Source organism: Chlorocebus sabaeus, chromosome 5, assembly GCF_047675955.1.
Source record: "Chlorocebus sabaeus isolate Y175 chromosome 5, mChlSab1.0.hap1, whole genome shotgun sequence".
Taxonomy (NCBI): domain Eukaryota; kingdom Metazoa; phylum Chordata; class Mammalia; order Primates; family Cercopithecidae; genus Chlorocebus; species Chlorocebus sabaeus.
In genome coordinates this window covers 44,437,539-44,459,286 of record NC_132908.1, presented here as the reverse complement: position 1 = coordinate 44,459,286, position 21,748 = coordinate 44,437,539, and the positions used below count along the sequence as shown (strand labels likewise).

The window sequence follows — 21,748 nt, the reverse complement described above, 5'->3', positions numbered from 1 at the left end:
TGCAGTTGAGAGATTATGGTGACCTGGACTATAGTGAAGTGAAGAGGTGGGAAGAGGGAGCTAGGGAAAACATTTGGGGACTATTTAGAAAACAGAATTCTGACAGGACTGGATTTAGAAGAGAAGAGGTGAGGCAGGCAGAGAGGAATCAAAGATTACTTCTATGCTTTTACAGTGTTTAAAGGAGGAAGGAGTGTTCAATTGTGCTGAATGTCTTTGAAGTCAAATAGACGGGCATCTGAAAAGAGATCACTGGAGTTATCAATTAGGAGGAGATTAACAACCCGTTGCATGTGGTTTTTGTAGAATGGCAGTGTAAGAAGCCAGACTGTGCATTACAAGGAGTGACTGAGAATTGAGGACATGAAGATGGTGCAAGCATTTTTCTAAGCTGCCTGAAAGGGAAGGAAAGAAGGGAAGTAAGACAGGCCCTTGAGAGAGGTGAATAGCTGCGGAGCACTTAAATACAGTCAGGGAAAGAAGTAGAGAAAAAGGTACAAAATATAGAGGAAAGAATGAATATCAACTGGAACAGCTGAAGGGAGAGGGAAAAAAGCTGGGTGAGTTAATGCCTGGGGATGGAGGTTTATCTTAGTCTTCTGGGATTCAGAGGAAGAGATCCAATTGTAATTAGAGGCAATGATCTTAGCATGTATTAGAATCCATTAGCCTAATTTTAATTTTATTTTTATAAACCCTTCTGAGAAATTAAAGCTCCATCTCCCACTTTGCACAATTTTGACAAGGAAGGGCTCATGTTCTGCTCCATAGGGTTATTCATTCTTTGTTGCCATACTAAATTCATATTCTTGGGCTGAATTCATAGTTTCTTCTGATTAATGATATGATTAGGAGCCATAATCAGTGTCCAGATACCTGACCATGTTACAGTGTCCCTCTCAATTCATCTTCATAAATCAGTTGGTCCTACAAAACACAGGCTCCCATAAAAGATGTTTTTAAATAAGGTTGGGGAAACAATAAAGATGCTCACAGAAATAAATGAGGAGAACATTAAAATATAAATATTTGCTCAAAACTCATGAAGATTCATAAAGTTTACGAAAATTATTCATGAAAATATAAAAAAATTATATGAATTATATGAATATGTAGCCTTCATTGAGCTTCTGAAAATCATTTTCAAAAGGCAGGTTTCTTAGGCATTATATTCTGATATTTCTAATTCAACACCATTCTTAAGAAGTATAGGATACAACAGAATAATGTAATCTGAGAAGAGGAAATAAGCAATTAAGCTGTGTCTATAACAAATCAAAACTGTCAGGTTGGGCGCAGTGGCTCACGCCTGTAATCCCAATACTTTGGGAGGCCGAGGTGATCACTTGATCACTTGAGATCAAAAGTTCAAGACCTGCCTGGCCAACATGGTGAAACTTCGTCTCTACTAAAAATACAAAAAAAAAAAAAAAATCAGCCAGGAGTGGTGGTGGGTGCCTGTAATCCCAGCTACTCAGGAAGCTGAGGCAGGAGAATCGCATGAACCCAGGAGGCAGAGGCTCCAGTGATCCAAGATTGTGCCATTGCACTCCAGCCTGGGCAACAAGAGCAAGACTCCGTCTTAAGAAAAACAAAACAAAACAAAAATCAAAACTGTCAATATATGGAGCTAATTTTTTAATGGAACCAAATTAAAAAAAAAAAAAACCCAAAAAACAAAAAACCAAGTTCAAAAGCCATTAAAACAATGGCTTCTGTCTATACAGTGATAGTCTTAATCAGAGATACACAAAGGGATAAAAGAAATCTAACAGGTTAAATACTAAACATTTAATTTCTTTCTAAGTTGAATACAGTCTAAAAAATATATCCAAAACGCTGAAAATATAATGTTTTCCTCCAGACTTTTTAGGATTTTTTCTCAACTCTTTAATGAGAAAGAAATATTACTTATATAATAAATTATTGAAATAAAAAACAGCAATATTATTTATTTAGCTTGCATAATGTGTCAGACATTTGGTTAAGAAGTTTACAGATACTATCATTTCATCATAAACACAACCCTGATTTAGGGATCATTATTCCCATTTAAAATATGACAAAAGAGGGGCTTAGAAAGATTAATTGTCCAAGGTCACACAGTTAATAAGTGGAAGAGACAGGTTTTATAGCTAGGCCTGTATGAGATGCAAAGCCACTATACTATATTACTTCCTTAAAAATAAAAATTTATTACATATATACGCAGTGTTCTTTGATCTTTAAGAAAGTAATTCATGTAAAACTGTATGCATCTGTATTTTTAGAGGAGAAAGCATGAAACTCCCTCTTTCTCATTAATTTGAAAAATGAGAGACCAAGTGTACTATATACGTTTTTAGCTGAGATCTATATAAATATGTACACGATTTAGCAAACAAGTACTGACTCTCATCCACAATTTGGAAACTTGCAGCACAGAAAATAAGCTCTTATGACTAAAAAGCATTCCTTTCATACTGGCCTTTTCTCCAAAGACTGTCAAAGTAGATCAATCCATTTTAATTGGCATATGAAATGGGCTAGTCTACTTCGCAGAGTCAAAGCTTGGGTGTCACTGAATATGAAACTGAATTCTCTCAAGGGTGTGTCAATACACATGATCTGCTCTATCATGATAATTCTGCCATTAATGTAAAATATTGCCTTAAGTAGCTGACTAAAAATACTTGTATTTTATTCACCTGCATGACGGCAAAAATACATGGAACTCTCCAAGGACTTCAGAGAGAAAAATCATTCCTCAAGAAAGTAGGGGCTCCCAAAGCCCAATCCTCTGGCTTAGAAGGGGGCAACTTGTCAGGATATAGATTATTAAATATGGTGGAGCTAGAAGGCATTAATTGATAGGTTTTCCTCAAAGATCGCTAGACCTTTAAAAACTGCGAATGGATTCAAAACAGGAAAAAAGTGAAGTAGGTAAATTTCAAGTTAAATTCATAAATTTATTCATATTTATGAAAAACTGAGATTTCTTTCTTCAGAGAAAAATGTCAGAAATACAGATTCATTAAAACAATACTAGATCACAATAATCCTTGTACGTCTTTATTCTGGACCATTAATCTTGCTTTCTCACTTCTATTTTTCCTTCTTTTACATTTTAGCCATGAGTATAAGAAGTTTCCATCCTGTAGATGAAATATTTTATTATACATCATGCCTATTATTGAAACTTTTAATTTTAATAGGTTAAGTGGGTTAATTAGAATTACGTTATTAAATGTGTTTAAGCTCATTTTTTTGACTTCCAATTCAAGTTTTCTCAGTTCTGGATTTTTTTTTATCAAGGCATTGAATTTTAATTGGCTCAGGTATAAACACCAATTGATAAGAAACCTTTCACTACCCTTCAAGACAGCAGACAGAATTACCTGAGGAGAAACTCTGTGTGGCTGTGGCATATTTAGGCTAGGCTCTCTCAGAAGCATCTTTGATGCCTTGACTATTTTATTCTGTTTTATTATGATAATCATAAGAACTTCTATTCAGTACTGAAATTCACTCCCATGCTTGTAGATAAATTTGGGTTTTTGGACCCACATGAACACTTTATTTCTTTGCCAAGCTAGTGAAGTTGTTGTTGTTATCTTTTAATCTTTTAAGTAGAAATTATGTCTCAAATTGGTTAAACTATTTGAGAACATTAGAATAAACTGAGCCAAATAAAACAGAGCCACATGCAAAATTTCCTTAACCACCTTAAATTTCCTTAAATCTTTTTAAAGACTAATAAATCTTTAAAAACTGAATAGATTTGGAACAAAACTTTAAAAACGGAAATAGCTACAAGTCCATATTGTAGGAGTGCTATATAAAGTATCTACTAAATTAGGAGGGGCTTATAACCTTTCTTGGATTGCAGTAAACTCAACTTTCTGAGCACATGGTCTTCCACCATATAACTGCTCTTTAACTCCCTACAGTCTGGCTTCTGGGCACGCTACTCCACTAAAGTCACTCAAAGGTTACCAAAAACCTAGATTATGGAAGCCAGCAACAGAAGCACTAAAAGGGAATTTACGAATTAAACCCAGCCAAATAATTTTACAGATTAGAGAACTACACTCCAGAGATGCTAGGAGTCCTTCCTCAGATTATACTGCAGGTAAATCACACAAGGTCTAAAGAACTAGCACCTGAATTTCTGCCAGTGCTTTGCTGCTCCTCCCAGCCAATGAGGTAGTCAGCCTTCCTGAACCAATACATCAAAATTCTTTACACCTTACACTGTTTCAATCTTCTTGCTAGATTACTCTGTCCTGCCCTTCCTGGAACATCTTTTTTTCTTTTTCTTTTTGAGACAGGGTCTCACTCTGTCACCCAGGCTGGAGTGCAGTGGCATGATCTTGGCTCACTACAACCTCTGCCTCCTGGGTTCAAGTAATTCTCCTGCCTCAGCCTCCTGAGTAGCTGGGACTACAGGTGCATACCACCACATCTGGCTAATTTTTGTATTTTAGTACAGACGGGGTTTCACCGTGTTGGCCAGCCTGGTTTTGAACTCCTGACCTTGTGATCCACCCGCCTTGGCCTCCCAAAGTGCTGGGATTACAGGCGTGAGCCACCAAGCCCGGCCAGAACATCTCTTTACTCCACCATCCGCATTACCTATACTGTGGGAAAGAATGAAGCCTGGAGCCTGGCCTTCTAAGAATTGTCTGCTCCCATAGGTTAATTTCCACCACGAACCATGTTCAATAGAACACCATCTTACATCTTTTATTTATATTAACTACTGGGCACCTCAATTAATTGTCATGTCTGCATTGGAACTATCAAAATACAAGTAACAACAATGGCTAAGCCCAAGGTTGGATTCAGAAGCATGCAGTGTACCTCCTGTATTCTTAACCATTTTGCTAGGCAGAACATCCAAACAATATGAAACCTTTCCTATTTGTACTCTTGAATATTGAAATAGTATTTTCATATCAGAATTTTTTTCTATGATTCTTCCCTTGACACTAGAATGGCTTATTTATGTAAAAATACTGCTTTATCCAACAACATCAATTTTGAGAAACATCAATTTTTCTTAAATTGATTTAAAAACAAAATGAAGGGGGAAAAAAGCAATTCCTGGCTGGCTATTGCCTGTTAAATATAATAGTTTCAGACAATATTCCAAAAACATTTAAAAAGGTAAGAGGTGTATTTTCCTACTTAACCAGGAATCTTCTGTATTCTAATTAGTATAATACACATGTAAAAATAAGTCCATTTGCTATAGAACTCCAGAAACCCACCCCTTAGTTACTATAAATAGATGTTCTCTAGGGATCACCTTATCCCTAGTGGACAACTGTAATGCAAAATACAATAAATCAATAAAATGCATATGGCCAGCTGCTTGCAGTTTCTGCTGCAACCAGAGCTCTCCCAAGTTTGAATGAGCTGCAAAGGCTGGAAACAACAGTCTTCAAGAAACCATTATCTCACATTAGCACGGCAGAGGCGCTGCAGTACGAACGACGAAGGTCTCATTCGTAGATAATCAGTGGGTACCTGGCACCAGAATTACCTAGGCAACAGAAGATGATGGGTCCTTTAATAGGAACAAGTTAGGGTGAACAGGGAGAGGGAGTAAACACCTCCTGAAAGTGTTTTCCTTTGGATAAGGAAGAAGAAAATCCCTACTAAAATGACTGTTATAGATCTGTGGACTTGGTTTCACCCTAGCATAACAGGGAAGAAGAAAGAAGGAAATAATTAACATGATGATATAATGAATCCCAGCATACATTTTGTACTGATGGGGCATCTTTGTATTTAATTTTTCAGATCACTTCCACAGGCCTCTCAGCATCGTAAGGCACAGGTGCAACTGTGTTCCTATGATGTGATATTCAGCCAGGCTGTTCAAGAAACAAGCTATTTCTCCTGTTAACTCCTTCACACCATTACAAAAATCACTGCTTCCAAATGCTTGACATTCCCTCCTTCCTTCTTCAGTTAGCACCTTCATATTGGTTTTGTCACTTGACAACTGTGTGACCTCGGAGAGATTACTAAACCTCTCTGAGACTCACGTTGTCTACCTGTAAAATGGATATAATATTTGTCTCAGAAAAAAAATGTTAAAATCAGATATAGTGTGTATAAAAGTGGAGTGTACACTGCCAATAAACAAAAGAAACACAATCAATAGTAATTATCATTGTATCTATCAATTCTATTCTCTGGTCCTGTCAAATACCAAACTAGGATAACAGAAGACAAGAGTAAGACACATTCTCTACTTTCAGGACCTCTTTGAGGAAGTGAGGCATGTAAACCAACAACTGCAATAGTGACATGTGTTGTACACGAAGTTTGCAAAAGAAGTCAGTCTTAATGGCACAGCTTCTAAACACGTGACTTCTTGCCCGGGAGTAATTTGTAGGATGGGATAATATAGTATTTTGTATAATTTATTTTCCCCAAATCAAATGTGCCATAGAAAAGTGGGGGTAGAAAAGCAGACATTGTTACCCTGTTTATAAGAATAAAGGATGGTCCAATGAAGAGTTTGTGGTAAATTTTCCTTTAAATATGACTTTCCCAGACAATTTAGTAAGTCTGGTGTTTAATTTACTTGGTTTGTATCTATTTGGGGCCATCACAACTATTTAGTAAATATCTACCTCTACTCATATATATCACAGTGTTCGGTTTATTCCGTAACAACTGAAGAAACATTGGGTATAGAAGGAGAAAAAGACACTCAACAGAAACAACGAGGAAAGACTTAAGCAGAGGAGGTGAGGCCTGGGCTCCTAGTTCCAGAGAGCAGAGTGCATATATGCTCTCAGTTCTCATCTCTCTTCAGATCCCAGAGAAAAGACCGGCTACAGATTTAAAATAAACAAAAAAGACTAAGCCAGAGCAATGACAAAAAGAAAGAAGGTCATGAGATAACAAGGTATTTAAACACATTTCTAGTGTAAAAGATGGCAAATAAAAATACATTAATGAATAAAGCAGAGCAGAGAAAACCTGTATAAAACAAACAATACCACTTAGAGTATCACCAAAGTGCTGCAGCAGGTATGAGAGCTGACCCACCAACTAGAAGAGACCCAGAGGGGCACTTGGTTTGCAAGCACAATGGAGGACAGGTCGGAAGTGGGAGAAGCAGCCACAAGCAAAATCTCTGAAGCACTGTGATATGCTTGTGATGGCCTTGACGCCCACACTGGAAGGCTGTTGGTTTACCGAATGAGGGCAAGGAACACCTGGCCCACCCAGGGTGGAAAACCGCTTAAGGTGTTCTTAAACCACAACAATAGCATAAGCAATGTGTGCCTTAAGGACATGTTCATGCTGCAGATAACTAGCCACAGCCCATCCCTTTATTTCGGCCCATCCCTTTATTTCCCATAAGGAATACTTTTAGTAAATCTTATGACTGGCTTGCTGTCAATAAATATGTGGGTAAATCTCTGTTCAAGGCTCTCAGCTCTGAAGGCAGTGAGATCCCTGATTTCCCACTCCACACTCTGTATTTCTGTGTGTGTGTCTTTAATTCCTCTAGCGCCGCTAGGTTAGGGTCTCTACGGCCAAGCTAGTCTCGGCAATATATAATATTTATATACATCATATATATTTTACTTTAATTTAAAAAAAGAAAAAATGTACTGTGAAGAATCAACAAATGTTGACAACTGTATAACCACATGCAAAGAATGAAGCTGGCTTTATACCTCATACCTTATATAAAATTAACTCAGAATGGATCACAGGTCTAAATATAAGAGCTAAAACTATAAAATTCTTAGAAGAAAACACAGACACCAATCTTCATGACCTTGGATTAGGCAATGGTTTCTTAGACATGATACCATAAGCACAAGCAACTAAAGGAAAAAAATAGATAAATGAGGCTTCTTCAAAATTAGAAACTTCTGTGCTCCAAATGACACCAAGAAGAAACTGGAATGATAATCCACAGAATGGGAAAAAATTTTTACAATCATATAAAGGTCTCAGAATATATAAAAAACTGTTACAATACAATAATAAAAGAAACAAATCAATTAAAAAATGACCATAGTATCCGAATAGTTCTGAATGTTCTAAAATTGGTTCTGGTAAATATACTAAAAACCATTTAATTGTATGCTTTAAATTAGTGAATTGTATGGGATGCAATTCTACCTCAATAAAGCTGCTATTAAAAATAAGTGCTCAATAAATGATAGCCATTATTGTTTAAAAAATTACTCTGAAGAAAAAAGATGAGTAAAGGAACAGAAGAAATCTTTTTACTTGTAGAAAGACTTATGAACATACATTATCCACTATAAAAATTGGAAGTAGGAATAAGATGGCCTAGACAGATAACTATTAAAGGATTCTGAAAGCTGGAAAGAAAGCAGACCGGGCTGGCCAGAGGCCTCAGCACTTGAAGAATGGCAATACAGTGAGATTCTTGAGACTACATATATGCTAGGCTGGGCAGGGCAGGAGTCTGCAGCCTGAAATAACCAATAGGCATAGAAAAAAGAAAAATCTGTTTCTCTCACCAGAGGACTGGGAAATGGAAAGCACAACAGAGACCAAGTGGGGAGCTCTAATCTCAGCTCTTCAACTGAGATACCAGTTGGCCAATCTGTCTTCAGCAGCAACTTCAAAGTCCTGGTGAGCCAACCGAACCTCTGCTTCACAACCAGAGCACTAATGGGCCAACATATTTGCAGCCCCAGGGAGCTTCCTGACCCCACAGTGCTCTACTACTCAGGTACCCTTGGGCAGTCCAATTCACCTGCAGAGGTTTCAAAGCAATGACAGTCCTACTCAACCCCTGCTCCACACCAGGGGCAACAGCAATTAGGCTGATCCTCCCATGTCAGCTGAGCTGGGTAGCTTCTGGCCCTCCACCCAGTGGCATAAGGAGACTTAAGACAAGAAGAAATGGGGCATTACCTGTAGAGGAACACAAATTTGAACTGACAGGGAATTTCTCATTTGAAACTACAGAAGCCAGAGGAAGTGGCACAATATTTCTTACTGCTGAAATAAAACAATTGTTAACTAGCAATCCTATATCCAACGTAACTACCCTTCAGGAATGAAGGTGAAATAAAGATATTCTCAGACAAAGAAAAACTAAGAAATTTGTTGCTAGCACACCTACCCATAGATAATGTCTAAAGGAAGGTCTCCAAACAGAAAGAAAATAACAGAAGAAGGCTGGGACATTCAGATAGGAAAGAACATGAAATGGTAAAAACTGAGGTCAGCACAATAGACTATCCTTCATCCCGTGAACTTCTTGAATCAAAGTTTATGGTTGAAGCAAAAATTTTCAAAAATTTGATGTGCTGCTCAATGAAGACAGAGGAAATATTTTTAAAAATTATGTTTAAGAAATGAAAAAGGTAAGGGAAACTAATGGAAGAAGTAAGGTTTCTATAATTCACTTAAAGTGGCAAAATGATACCACTACACTTTTGATAACATGAATGTATACAGTAATTCCTAGAGCAACCAACTAACGAAAATTTAAAAAGTGATATATGAAAAAACATTATAAATGAACATTATGAATAAATTAAAGTGGAATTCTAAAAAATGTTCAAATAACCTGCAGGATTTTCTTCAATGTGTGAATGGTTAAACAAACTAAGGTACCACCATACCATGGCGTACAACTCAGCAATAAAAAGAAACAAACTATGTGATATGGTTTTGATCTATGTCCCCACCCAAATTTCATGTCTAGCTGTAATTTCCAGTGTTGAAGGTAGGGACTGGTGGGATGTGGCTGGATCATGGAGGAGGAGTTCTCAAGAATGGTAGCACCATTCCCCCTTGGTACTGCATAGTGAGTTCTCACAAGATCTGGTTGTTTAAAAGTGTGTAGGCTCTCCCCCTCACTCTCCTGCTCCTGCCATATAAGACGCCTTTTCCTGCTTTGCCTTCCTCCATGAGTAAAACCTCCCTGAGGCCTCCCCAAAAGCCTGGAAGCATGGAAGTTGCTATGCTTCCTGTACAGTCTGCAGAACCATGAGCCAATTAAACCTCTTTTCTTTATAAATCACCCACCCTCAGGTATTTCTTTATAGCAGTTGAGAATGGACTAATACACTGTTGATACATGCAACAACTTGGATGAATCTCATGGAAATTATGTTGAGTGAAAAAAGCCAATCCCAAAAGGTTAGGTACAGTTCAATTTTTATAACACCCCTAAAATGACAGATTTATAAAATAAAGAACATATTAGTCGTTGCAAGGGGTTAAGAATTGGGGTGAAGGAAGTGGGTATGATTATAAAGGAGTAACACAAGGAAGCCTTATGGTGATATGGGATGGTACAATTAAGTATCTTGACCATGATGGTGGTTACACAAAATTACACAAAATTTTAATAAAATGCAATTAATGTAAAATATAGTCAAAAATAAAGAAACAGAAAACATTTGAGAAAAACTAAGAGACTCACAAGATGATAAGAGTGTTTTGCATGCCTGAGGCCTTGGGCCACGGTGTACCAGTTTGTCCAGAGAGTTTGCACTAACAATGTGATTTACAGTGAACATCTGGGTTTTCCCTGTGGGGCTGGTGCTTAAACAATTGAGATGCTGCATGCCTACATAACTGACCTTTAGTAAAAACTAAACACAACAAAGCTTGAGCAAGCTTCCCTGGTTGGCAACACTATGCATGTGTTGACACATCCTCGCTAGAGTAATTAAGTGCATCTCACTTGACTCCACTGGAAGAAGACACTTGGAAGCCTGTGCCGAAGTTCCTCAGGACTTGCCGCATGTGCCTTTTCCCTTTGCCGATTTTATTCTGTATCCTTTCACAGTAATCACCCCTAAGTGTAAGTTTAACAGCTTCTAAGTTCTGTGAGTCCTCTAGTGAATTACAGTGGCTGAGGGTAGTCATGGGATCCCTGACATACCTTCTTTCGAGGGTAAGCACTTCTACCATTTTCAGAAACTGCTTGGACTTTACTACTCCCTATTTACTTTCCTAACTTGTGGCAGGGTTTAAAGCACCTAGTGAATTCCCACAGATCAGTTAGTTACAAAATCTCACCTGTTCAATCATGACTAAGTGGCTACTGACACCAACATTTCAAACAGAGGGCTGCACATCTGGAGATATGTCTGGCCCCTCTATTTCATCAGTCTACTTCGCCCAGTCCCGGGAACAGACATGTGCATGCCAGGTCTTGCCTACTGCTTAAAATGGCTGAGAAAATGGCAAGGCAGCTTCAATATTTTATATATCACCACAACCACGTGGCGACATATCCACTCCCAGTAGTTTTCTGCTGCAAATATCCCCATCACCTCCCTCTCAGAAACTCTATACAACACTGCACAGAGGTATTCTGCCATGTGGCTACAGGAGAAGAACATTTCTCTTAGCTAGGATGTGGCTCCACTTGGGAGGCATGATACAGATAATTCAGTAGCAGCAGTACAAAGTAATTTTGACATAAAACCTACCTGCAGAGTGAATTCTCTTTAAAATTCACTCTCAGTCACTCATATCCTGATAAGCTTTCTTGAGCAGGAGAGAAAGAGTTGCAAGCAGTATGTTGTACACCAAAATTTACACATAACCCACAGCCATCATTATATGTGTCAAGCATGAAACAACTGTTTAAATTGATGATTTTGTTAGCCATATGCCTATGAAATGCTTTGATGTTCTCTGGCTCCTGTCCGCACACCTCAAATCTGTGACCTATTAATTTATTTTCTAAGAAAAGGCTTTGAGGTTTTGTCACTCTAGAGAAGTGGGTCACACATGTGGAATACTATTTAAGTGATACATATTAGTCTTAAAATGGCTCAGTCCCAGCACTGGTAATATGAAGTTGGATAAATTCCCTATTTTGCCATGTCTTCAAGTAAAATGGTGTATTTCAAATCGGTACAGACTGTACACTTGCACTGCACCTACAAACGCTTGTTTTCTTGACACGACACAGTCTGAATCCATAGCTACTAAATGCAAAAATTTAAAAACGACTCCTTCCCCAACACGTCACCAAGTGCTGAGAACAACTCTGCCAATTGTACCAACATGAGCGGTAACTAAGATAAAGGCCAAATCCCCTCTTATATAAGGAGCTAACAGGCCAGTGAGAAATTTCCATCACATATTAACACAGGAATTTTATGTTCTTGAGAAAACCATAGCATTTATTTACAAGTCTCTCAAATAGCTTCTCATCCATAAATAACTCAGAGTCATTACATGTTTTGCTGAAGACCAGCAAAAGAGTCAGAGAAACAGTGCAATACAATCTAATGGGGCCATTGGCTCTCCCTTTCTCTTATTAAAACAAGCACTTATTGCTCTCTGTGTGTGTGTGTGTGTGTGTGTGTAAAATACGTATTTTTTTTAATATAAGGAACATTTCCATTTGTAAGATTATCTTCTGTAAGTGTTGATACCAATCTTATTAAATGCATGTTCACTGCTTAGAATCCAAGGCACACATGCAGGTTCATTCCCTTTCTCCTCAGGCAATTTCCGCAATCCACAACATTCTCATTTTAACAGTCCTCATTACTGGTATCATTTAATGCTTGAGGGTTTGCTCAAGTCAATATCAATCTTGCTGATCCTACAAACACTTATTTTGTTGACACAACACAGTCTGAATCCATAGCTACTAAATGTAAAAATTGGAAAAGTATTCCTTCCCCAACACGTCACCAAGTCGCTGTTGCTGTAACAACTCTGTCAGTCACTCAGCCTTGTCATGGAGCCACAGTGCAGGGGAGACATCAAGCACAGGACTTTCGGGGGATCTCACTCCCTTCGATCACTGGTCCTCCTGCCACCCAGATGCACTGCTTCTTCTCAAAGACACTTGACACCTTAAACTCAATATTCTGAAGATGGAAATGTTTACCTGGAAGGCACTTTGTTGGACCCATCTGAAATGCACTTCCTCATTAACAAATAGCCCTTTACCACAAGAAAATCTTAACTAACCAGAAGAGGGAGAAACCTTTCCTTCAGAAGGAACCAAAAAAACCTATTCAGAACAAAAATATACTCTTCAATTAAGCTTAAATGTCTCTGGGCGAGTCTAAATTAAGAAATACAATATCTCTTTACCTGATTGGAAAACCTCATGCTCACGTTACGTTGATCTTTTAGTGGGACATAGCGCTGCACAGGATCAATGTCTTTAGGACTGATTAGTTCATCAGCTGAAAAAAAGAAGGGGAATGACATTACTGAAAATGCATTTGCATAACACTATAAACCAACTAGACTTTTAGAAAATACTCCAACAAGAGCAGAATATACATTTTTCTCAGTGTACATGAAACATCCTCTGCCAGGATATACCACATACTAGGCCATAAAATAAGCCTCAATATATAGAAAAGGACTGAAATCATAAAAAGTATATTGTCTGACCATAAGGGAATGAAATTAGGAATCAATAACAGAAAGAAATCTTATAAATTCACACATAGGTGGAAATGAAAACATACTACTAAATAACTAATGGGTCAAATAATAAATCAAAAGGGAAATGAGAAAATATATTCTAATATACTTTCTGAGGAGATTAATGAAAATAAAGACAAACACCAAAATCAATGAGATGTGGGTAAAACAATGCTCAGAGAAAAAATTATATCTATAAAGTCCTATATTAAACAGAAGAAAAATCTCAAATCAATAACCTATTTTTCCACCCTAAGACAGTGGATGAGACGGCTGGGCGCGGTGGCTCATGCCTGTAATCCCAGCACTTTGGGAGGCCGAGGTGGGCAGATCACAAGGTCAGGAGTTCGAGACCAGCCTGGCCAACATGGTGAAACCCCATCTCTACTAAAAATACAAAAAAAAAAAAAAAAAAAAATAGCTGGGCGTGGTGGTGTGCACCTGTAATCCCAGCTACTCAGGAGGCTGAGGCAGGAGAATCACTTGAACCCGGGAGGCGGAAGTTGCAGTGAGCCAAGATTGTGTCACTGTACTACAGCCTGGGCAATAGAGAGAGACTCTGTCTCAAAAAAAAAAAGACAGTGGATGAAAAAGAGCAAACTAAATCAAAAGCAACAGAAGGAAGGAAATAATAAAGATTAGAGTGGAAATTAATGAAACAAAGTATAGAAAAACAATACAGAATCAAGGAAATCAAAAGTAGTTTCTTAAAAAGCTCAATAAAACTTGCAAACCTTTAGCTTTGCAAACCTTTGACCAAGAAGAGAGAAGACTCAAATTACTAAATCAAGAATGCAAGAAAGAACAGAGATATAGACCAATGGAAAAGAAAAGAGTCCTCAGAAATAATACCACACATCTACAGCCATCTGATCTTTGACAAACCTGACAAAAACGAGAAATGGGGAAAGGATTCCCTATTTAATAAATGGTGCTAGGAAAATTGGCTAGCCATAAGTAGAAAGCTGAAACTGGACCCTTTCCTTACTCCTTATACGAAAATTAATTCAAGATGGATTAGAGACTTAAATGTTACACCTAAAACCATAAAAACCCTAGAAGAAAACCTAGGGAATACCATTCAGGACATAGGCATGGGCGAGGACTTCATGTCTAAAACACCAAAAGCAACGGCAACAAAAGCCAAAACTGACAAATGGGATCTAATTAAACTAAAGAGCTTCTGCACAGCAAAAGAAACTACCATCAGAGTGAACAGGCAACCTACAGAATGGGAGAAAATGTTTGCAATCTGCTCATCTGACAAAGGGCTAATATCCAGAACCTATAAAGAACTCAATCAAATTTACAAGAAAAAAACAACCCATCAAAAAGTGGGCAAAGGATATGAATAGACATTTCTCAAAAGAAGACATTCATACAGCCAACAGACACATGAAAAAATGCTCATCATCACTGGCCATCAGAGAAATGCAAATCAAAACCACAATGAGATACCATCTCACACCAGTTAGAATGGCGATCATTCAAAAGTCAGGAAACAACAGGTGCTGGAGAGGATGTGGAGAAATAGGAATACTTTTACACTGTTGGTGGGACTGTAAACTAGTTCAACCATTGTGGAAAACAGTGTGGCGATTCCTCAAGGATCTAGAACTAGAAATACCATTTGACCCAGCCATCCCATTACTGGGTATATACCCAAAGGATTATAATAGGTCACGCTGCTATAAAGACACATGCACACGTATGTTTATTGCGGCACTATTCACAATAGCAAAGACTTGGAATCAACCCAAATGTCCATCAGTGACAGACTGGATTAAGAAAATGTGGCACATATACACCATGGAATACTATGCAGCCATAAAAAAGGATGAGTTTGTGTCCTTTGTAGGGACATGGATGCAGCTGGTAACCATCATTCTCAGCAAATATTGCAAGAACAGAAAACCAAATACCACATGTTCTCACTCATAGGTGGGAACTGAACAATGAGATCACTTGGACACAGGAAGGGGAGCATCACACACCAGGTCCTATTGTGGGGAGGGGGTAGGGGGAGGGATGGCATTGGGAGTTACACCTGATGTAAATGATGAGTTAATGGGTGCAGCACACCAACATGGCACAGGTATATATATGTAACAAACCTGCACATTGTGCACATGTACCCTAGAACTTAAAGTATAATTTAAAAAAAAGAAAAAAGAATGTAAGAAAGAAACATTACTAGAGAACTAAAGGATTATAAGAGAATAATATCACATCAAATATATGCCATCAAATTAGATAACCTAGATGAAATGGATGAATTATTCCCAGAAAGACACAAACTACCAAAACTGACTCAAGAAGGAATAGCAAATCTAAACAGATTTGTAAAAAGTACATAAAGTGATTGAAACTTCACACACACACACACACACACACACACACACAAACACAGCTCAAGACTAGATGGCATCACTGGTGCATTCTACCAAGCAGTTGAAGAAAAATTAAAACCAACCTTTCACAAACGGTGCTCCCCCTCCCAAAAAAGAGGGAACACCTCCCAACTCATTCTAAGAGGTCAATATTATTCTAATACCAAAATCAAAGTATCACAAGAAAATTACAAAGCAAAATCTGTTTTACAGACACAAAAATCCTCAGCAAAATAGTAGCAAACCAAATCCAGTAACATAAAGAAGGGATGACACATCATAACCAAGTAGAATCTATCCCACAAATGCAAGGATGGCTTAACATCACAAAGTCAATTACTAATAGACCCTACCAACAAAATAAAGAAGAAAACACTGTATGATCACTTCCACAGACTGAGAAAATGCATTTGACAAAATTCAACATCCTTGAATAAAAACATTCAACAAAGTAGGAACAGAATAAAATGTATTCAACCAAATAAAGGGCATCTACGAAAAAGCTACAGCTAATATCACACTCAATGGTAAAAGACTAAATGCTTTTTCCCCAAAGTTCAGGAATAGGACAAGGATGTTCACTCTCACCACTTCTATTCAATATTGAACTGGAGGTTCCAGCCAGGGAAATTGGGAAAGAAAAAGTAATAAAAAGTATCAGATTGGAAAAGAAAAAAGCTATGGTAATTAATAGTGTGGTATTAGCATAAGAATAGACACAGAAATAGAATACAGAGTCCAAAAATAAACCCTTGCATATATAGTCAACTGATTTTTGACAAGGGTGTCAAAACAATTCAGTAAGGAGAGAAAGGATTTTTCTTTGTTTTGTTTTGAGACAGAGTCTTGCTCTGTTACCCAGGTGGAGTGCAGTGGCACAATCTCAACTTACTGCAACTTTCGCCTCCCAGGTTCTTCTGGTGCCTCAGTCTCCTGAGTAGCTGGGATTACAGGCATTTACTACCATGCCTGGCTAATTTTTGTGTTTTTTGTAGAGACAGGGTTTTGCCATGTTGGCCAGGCTGGTCTTAAACTCTTGGCCTCAAGCCTCAGCCTCCCAAAGTGTTGGGATTACATGCGTGAGCCACTATGCCCAGCCAAAAAATGTTTTTTTTAATTGACAAATAGTGCAGAGACAATTGGATATTCAAATGCAAAAGAATGAAGCTGGACCTTTTCCTCACACCATATATAAATATCAACTCTAAATAGATCCAAGAGTTAAATGTAAGAGTTAAAACAATAAAACTGTTAGAAGAAATTATAGGAGTAAGTCTTTGTGACTGATTTAGACAAAACTATGACATCATAACAAAAGTGATAAAAGAAGAGATAAACTGGAGTTCATCAAAATTATAACTTTTATGTGCCACAAAAGATCCATCAAGAAAGTGAAATAACAGCCCGAAGAACGGTGAGAAAACATTCACAAATCAGGTATCTTGTAAGGGATTTAAACCTAGAAGATATGAAAAACTCATAACACCACAATAATAAAAATAAAAAAACCCAATTAAAAAATAGCCACAGTGTCTACATAGGCATTTCTCCAAAGGAGATATACAAATTACCAATAAGCACATGAAAAAATGCTCAACATTAGTCATTTGGGAAATGCTAACCAAAACCACAATGAGGTATCACTTTATATCTATTAGGAAGGCTACAATTGAAAAAGGAAAATAGGTAAGAACAAGTGTTGGCAAAGATGTAGAGAAATAGAAACCCTCACATAGTGTTGATGGGAAAGAAAAATGATACAGCAGCTTTGGAAAACAGTCTGGAAGTTGCTCAAAATGTTAAATGTAAGAGTTAGCGTAGACCCAGTAATTACATGCCTAAGTATACACCCAAGAGAAATGAAAAATATGTCAAACAATAATTTTATATAAAGTCTATAGCAGCATTATTCATAACAGCTAAGAAGTGGAAACAACCCAAATGTTCATTTGCTGATGATATGGGTAAATAAAATGTAATGTATATATACAATGGAATATTGTTCCGCCATAAAAAGAATGAATTGCTGAAACATGCTACAACTTGGATAAACCTTGAAAATACTACGTTGAGTGAAAGAAGCCAGATTCAAAAGTCCACATTATCAGTTTCGAGTTATATGAAATGTCCCAAATAGGCAAATCTATAGAATTAGACAGTAGGCTAGCCATTGTGTAGTGCTGGGTGAAAGGGGGAAGTGATGAGAGGGAAATGAGGAGTGACTGCTACTGGGCATGAGGTTTTTTGGCAGGAAGATGATGAAAACATTGTAAAACTGATTGCAGTGATGGTTGCACAACTCTATAAACATATCAAAAATCACTGAATTGTAAACTTTAAATAGGTAAAATATATGGTATGTAAATCATATCTCAATAAAGCTATTTTAAAAATAATAGGAAAGAAGTCAGTTAGATTTCTTTCAGAAAAATCAGAAAAATAAACGAAGGAAATCAGTTTGTTAAGAAGCAGTGTTTCCTGATACAAAATTCTAAAAGAGATTTCTGAGAAGGGGCATTCCTTTTTTATGGGGCAATGACCAACATGAAGGCAACGTCCTCAATTGCTGTTGCACTGTAAAAATGGAAGCCCTTTTAACATGGTAGTTCCTTATGGCAACTTTTGATAAAATCCAAGGATATAACATGGACGGAAATTTAGAGTGAAAGGCAGTGGGGAGGAAGGCACTAAGTCTGTGGTTCTCTGCTGCCTTCTGTTGTAACACACTTGAAGGATACCCATCAGCACCAGAGACTCACTCACTACAGCAGGATTTCTCCATGGGCCTGGAAGAGAATATGCGGGGGAGAGGTGGTGGTGGTAGGAAAAGTCCCTGAAATGCAATTCTGCAAAACCTCCTTGGAGTGCAAGTTGTCAGTTATCTACACAAATTTACAGTGAGCATATTTTCCAACCCAGCAAGTCTGCATCTATAAAGTTATCTTAGTTATGCTCACACATGTGCAAATTAATTGATAAAAAACAACAAAAAAATCCAACTTCTAAAGTGAGTCAGCACACTTCTTCATTTTTACTGCATGTAAGCCATAAAACATGTTCATTTCATTCTTGATCTTTGGCTCTACGCTGATCACTTAAAAACAATACTATGCTGAGTTTTGTATAAATGTACCTGTGTATAATACTTACTAAAAAGATAACAGTTCATTTTCCATAGCTTTTTATATATTGCTTTTAGGTAGTGAATATGACAGAGCAGGGAATCAATGGTTATAAATTTCTTTGCAGCTTTAGGAATATTTCTACATTAGATTTCTATCCTGGGGTACCTTCCAGGCACATCTGCATTGTTATTTGAGACAAAATCACCAAAGGATTTTAGTGACTCTTGGAAGATCTTTCCAATAATAATTAAAGTAGTATTAATAGTAGAATAACAAGAAGAAGGAGGAAGAGCAGCAGCAGAGTCTGCCAGAGCCACCGCGGCCTCTGCAGCAGCAGCAATACCTACACAGTTATTAAGCTCCAGGCATTGTTTTAAGTATTTCACATATATTCATTCATTAATTCTCACAACCACCTTATCATTTTACAGATGATGAACCAGAGGCACCTGAGTGTTTAGGCAACTTTCTTGTGATTGGTATACAGCAAAGCTGAGACACAGTCAGTTGGCTTCCAGAGTCTGGGCTCTTAATCACATAGTAATCCTGCCCTTTAAGAACACTGACATTCTACACTACATAGGTGAAAATAATACCAGAAGGAGGATGAAATAAAAAAAACTATTTAGACATGCTGCATTTTTCTTATCTAAATCAAGTTGCATAATACCAATGTTCTCCTTTCTCTCTGAAAAAAAATTTACTTTTTAAAAATTTAAACCAAATCAATAAAAGAAGCAGATATCAACATATAATTTTAATGTATTAATTTCAGTTTAGCTCATGATACAGGGTTGATTAACACACTGATATTCTAAACAGGCAGTAAATTATTTCCCTATCTCAATTATATGATCGCCAAGATGTGAAAAAATTTCTAAAACCAACAAGTTTTCACTGTCATGCTACAGAAATTAAATTCTATCTTTATTACAGTATTTTGTTATTTATAAATAGTGACAGATAAATTAAGAAACCTTATATCATTGTAAAGCATAAATGCTAATCTATTAAAATTGGTAAGAATCAAATGGTTAACCAAGTCTTTTGAAAGCTTATTTCTTTGCATTTCCTTCATATTTCTCTCTTTGTGCCACACTTCTATACCTAGATTGATGTTCCCACTTACACCACGTGCTCATCTATAACCTCATAGACTGTATGCTTCTTATACATGATGCCCCAGTACCTAGCACAGCCGCCAGCACCTAGTAGGCTCTCAATACACTTATAAAGCAGAATAATAAATTAGTGGGTTAGCAAATACAGAAACGCTAATTGCCATAATCATTACTTTAATTTCCATAATGGTATAAAAATGACAAATATCATTAAAAGTTCAAGTTTATGGGCATATTTTTTCCCCACTGCATTGATTTTTATTATTCAGGAGGCAAAAATAGAGGTCTTTGTTGTTCCAATTCAATGAAACTGGTTTTCTGGTGAAGAGTGACAATCCTGAAGGAACTTATATCCAACAAACTACAGAATATTCAAAATGAAAATAAAAGAGCGAGGGTAAGAGATCAATGGCTTTCTACATTTACAGTATAGCACCACACCTCCAAGATAATCAAGAATTTCTATAAAATAGAGATATCTGTCTTTAACTCCTTAGAAGATAGGAATTAAGTTAATTAATTTTTTTTTCACAGAAGGTTTATAAAATATACCCTGGGCTTACCTCAAGCAAAAATTGTCCAGCATAAAAAGAAAATATTAAGAAAAATCTGTTTCTTTAATGAAATAATAATTTAAAGAAAATTTAACAGAGCAAATATTTTTTATCATGACACAAAAATTACATAGGACATACTAAAATAGGCTCAGCAGATATTTATAGGGTAAAATTATGTACTTTAAAGCCTAGCTGAATCTCAGCTATGGTGACACATATTAGTAACACATGAATTATGAAATGAGCTATTTGGAGAAAAAGAAAATGCAGATCCTTAACCTCATATTATAGCAAAAAATTCCAAATATGTATGTGTGTGTGTGTCTGTGTGTGTGTGTTTCTGTGTGTGTGTGTGTATGAATTTTACTCAACTGATCAACAACGATGGACTTTCTAAAATTAAATGGTAAATTCCACAGCAAAAATTAAATAGGAAAACACTGGTAGATCTGAGTGTGTAAAGATTTTAAGTTCTGCTCATGAAAATATAGCAAAAGCAAAATTGAAAGACAAACTAGGAAAATATCAGAGAGGTTTTATACACTTAATATATAAAACATTCATGTAGACTGATAAGAAAAACCATAAAACCAAGATTAAATGGGCAAAACAAAATTGCTAGACAATTCACAGAAGAGTGACTAAGAAATATGTTTCTAATAGTCAGAATGTAAATGAAAACAAGACTCGATTTATTATCTTATTAGGTTAGCAATGTTTTTGTTTTTAATAGGAATATCTAATGCCACAGAGGTTACAGGTGACACAGGCACCCTGTAGACTCCTGAATAAATCAATAAACTCTGTTACTCATGAGCTCTGTAACCTTGGGTGAGTTGTTAAACTCTTGTGGGCCTAAGTTTCCTCACCTACGCCACGTAGTACCCATCTCAAAGAGATGTTAGGATTACTTAGGATGATGTTTGTAAAAGGCAGAGCACAGAATGTGACATATTTTATTAGTGTTTCTGAAAATCAGTGTGACAACATGTATGAAAAGCCCTCTCAAAGAGTCTATTACTACTCTCATATTCAACTTTACTAATATATGTAAGGATTAGAATAATGTCTATGCAAATATTCTAGCACTTGTACTAATTCAACAAAAACATTTTAGCTTTAAGAAAGTCAGT

At 36.9% G+C, this 21,748-nt stretch overlaps 1 protein-coding gene across 5 annotated transcripts in view; it reads right to left on the bottom strand.

Annotated features, from left to right (window-relative positions):
• Positions 1 to 21,748, bottom strand: part of PHKB (phosphorylase kinase regulatory subunit beta) — a 224,228-nt gene that overhangs the window by 62,890 nt on the left and 139,590 nt on the right. For all 5 annotated transcript variants that reach the window (XM_007992231.3, XM_007992276.3, XM_007992243.3 and 2 more), the window contains one exon: positions 13,081 to 13,175. In XM_007992231.3, coding sequence (XP_007990422.1) covers positions 13,081 to 13,175 — 95 coding nt within the window. The remainder of the gene's footprint in view (positions 1 to 13,080; positions 13,176 to 21,748) is intronic.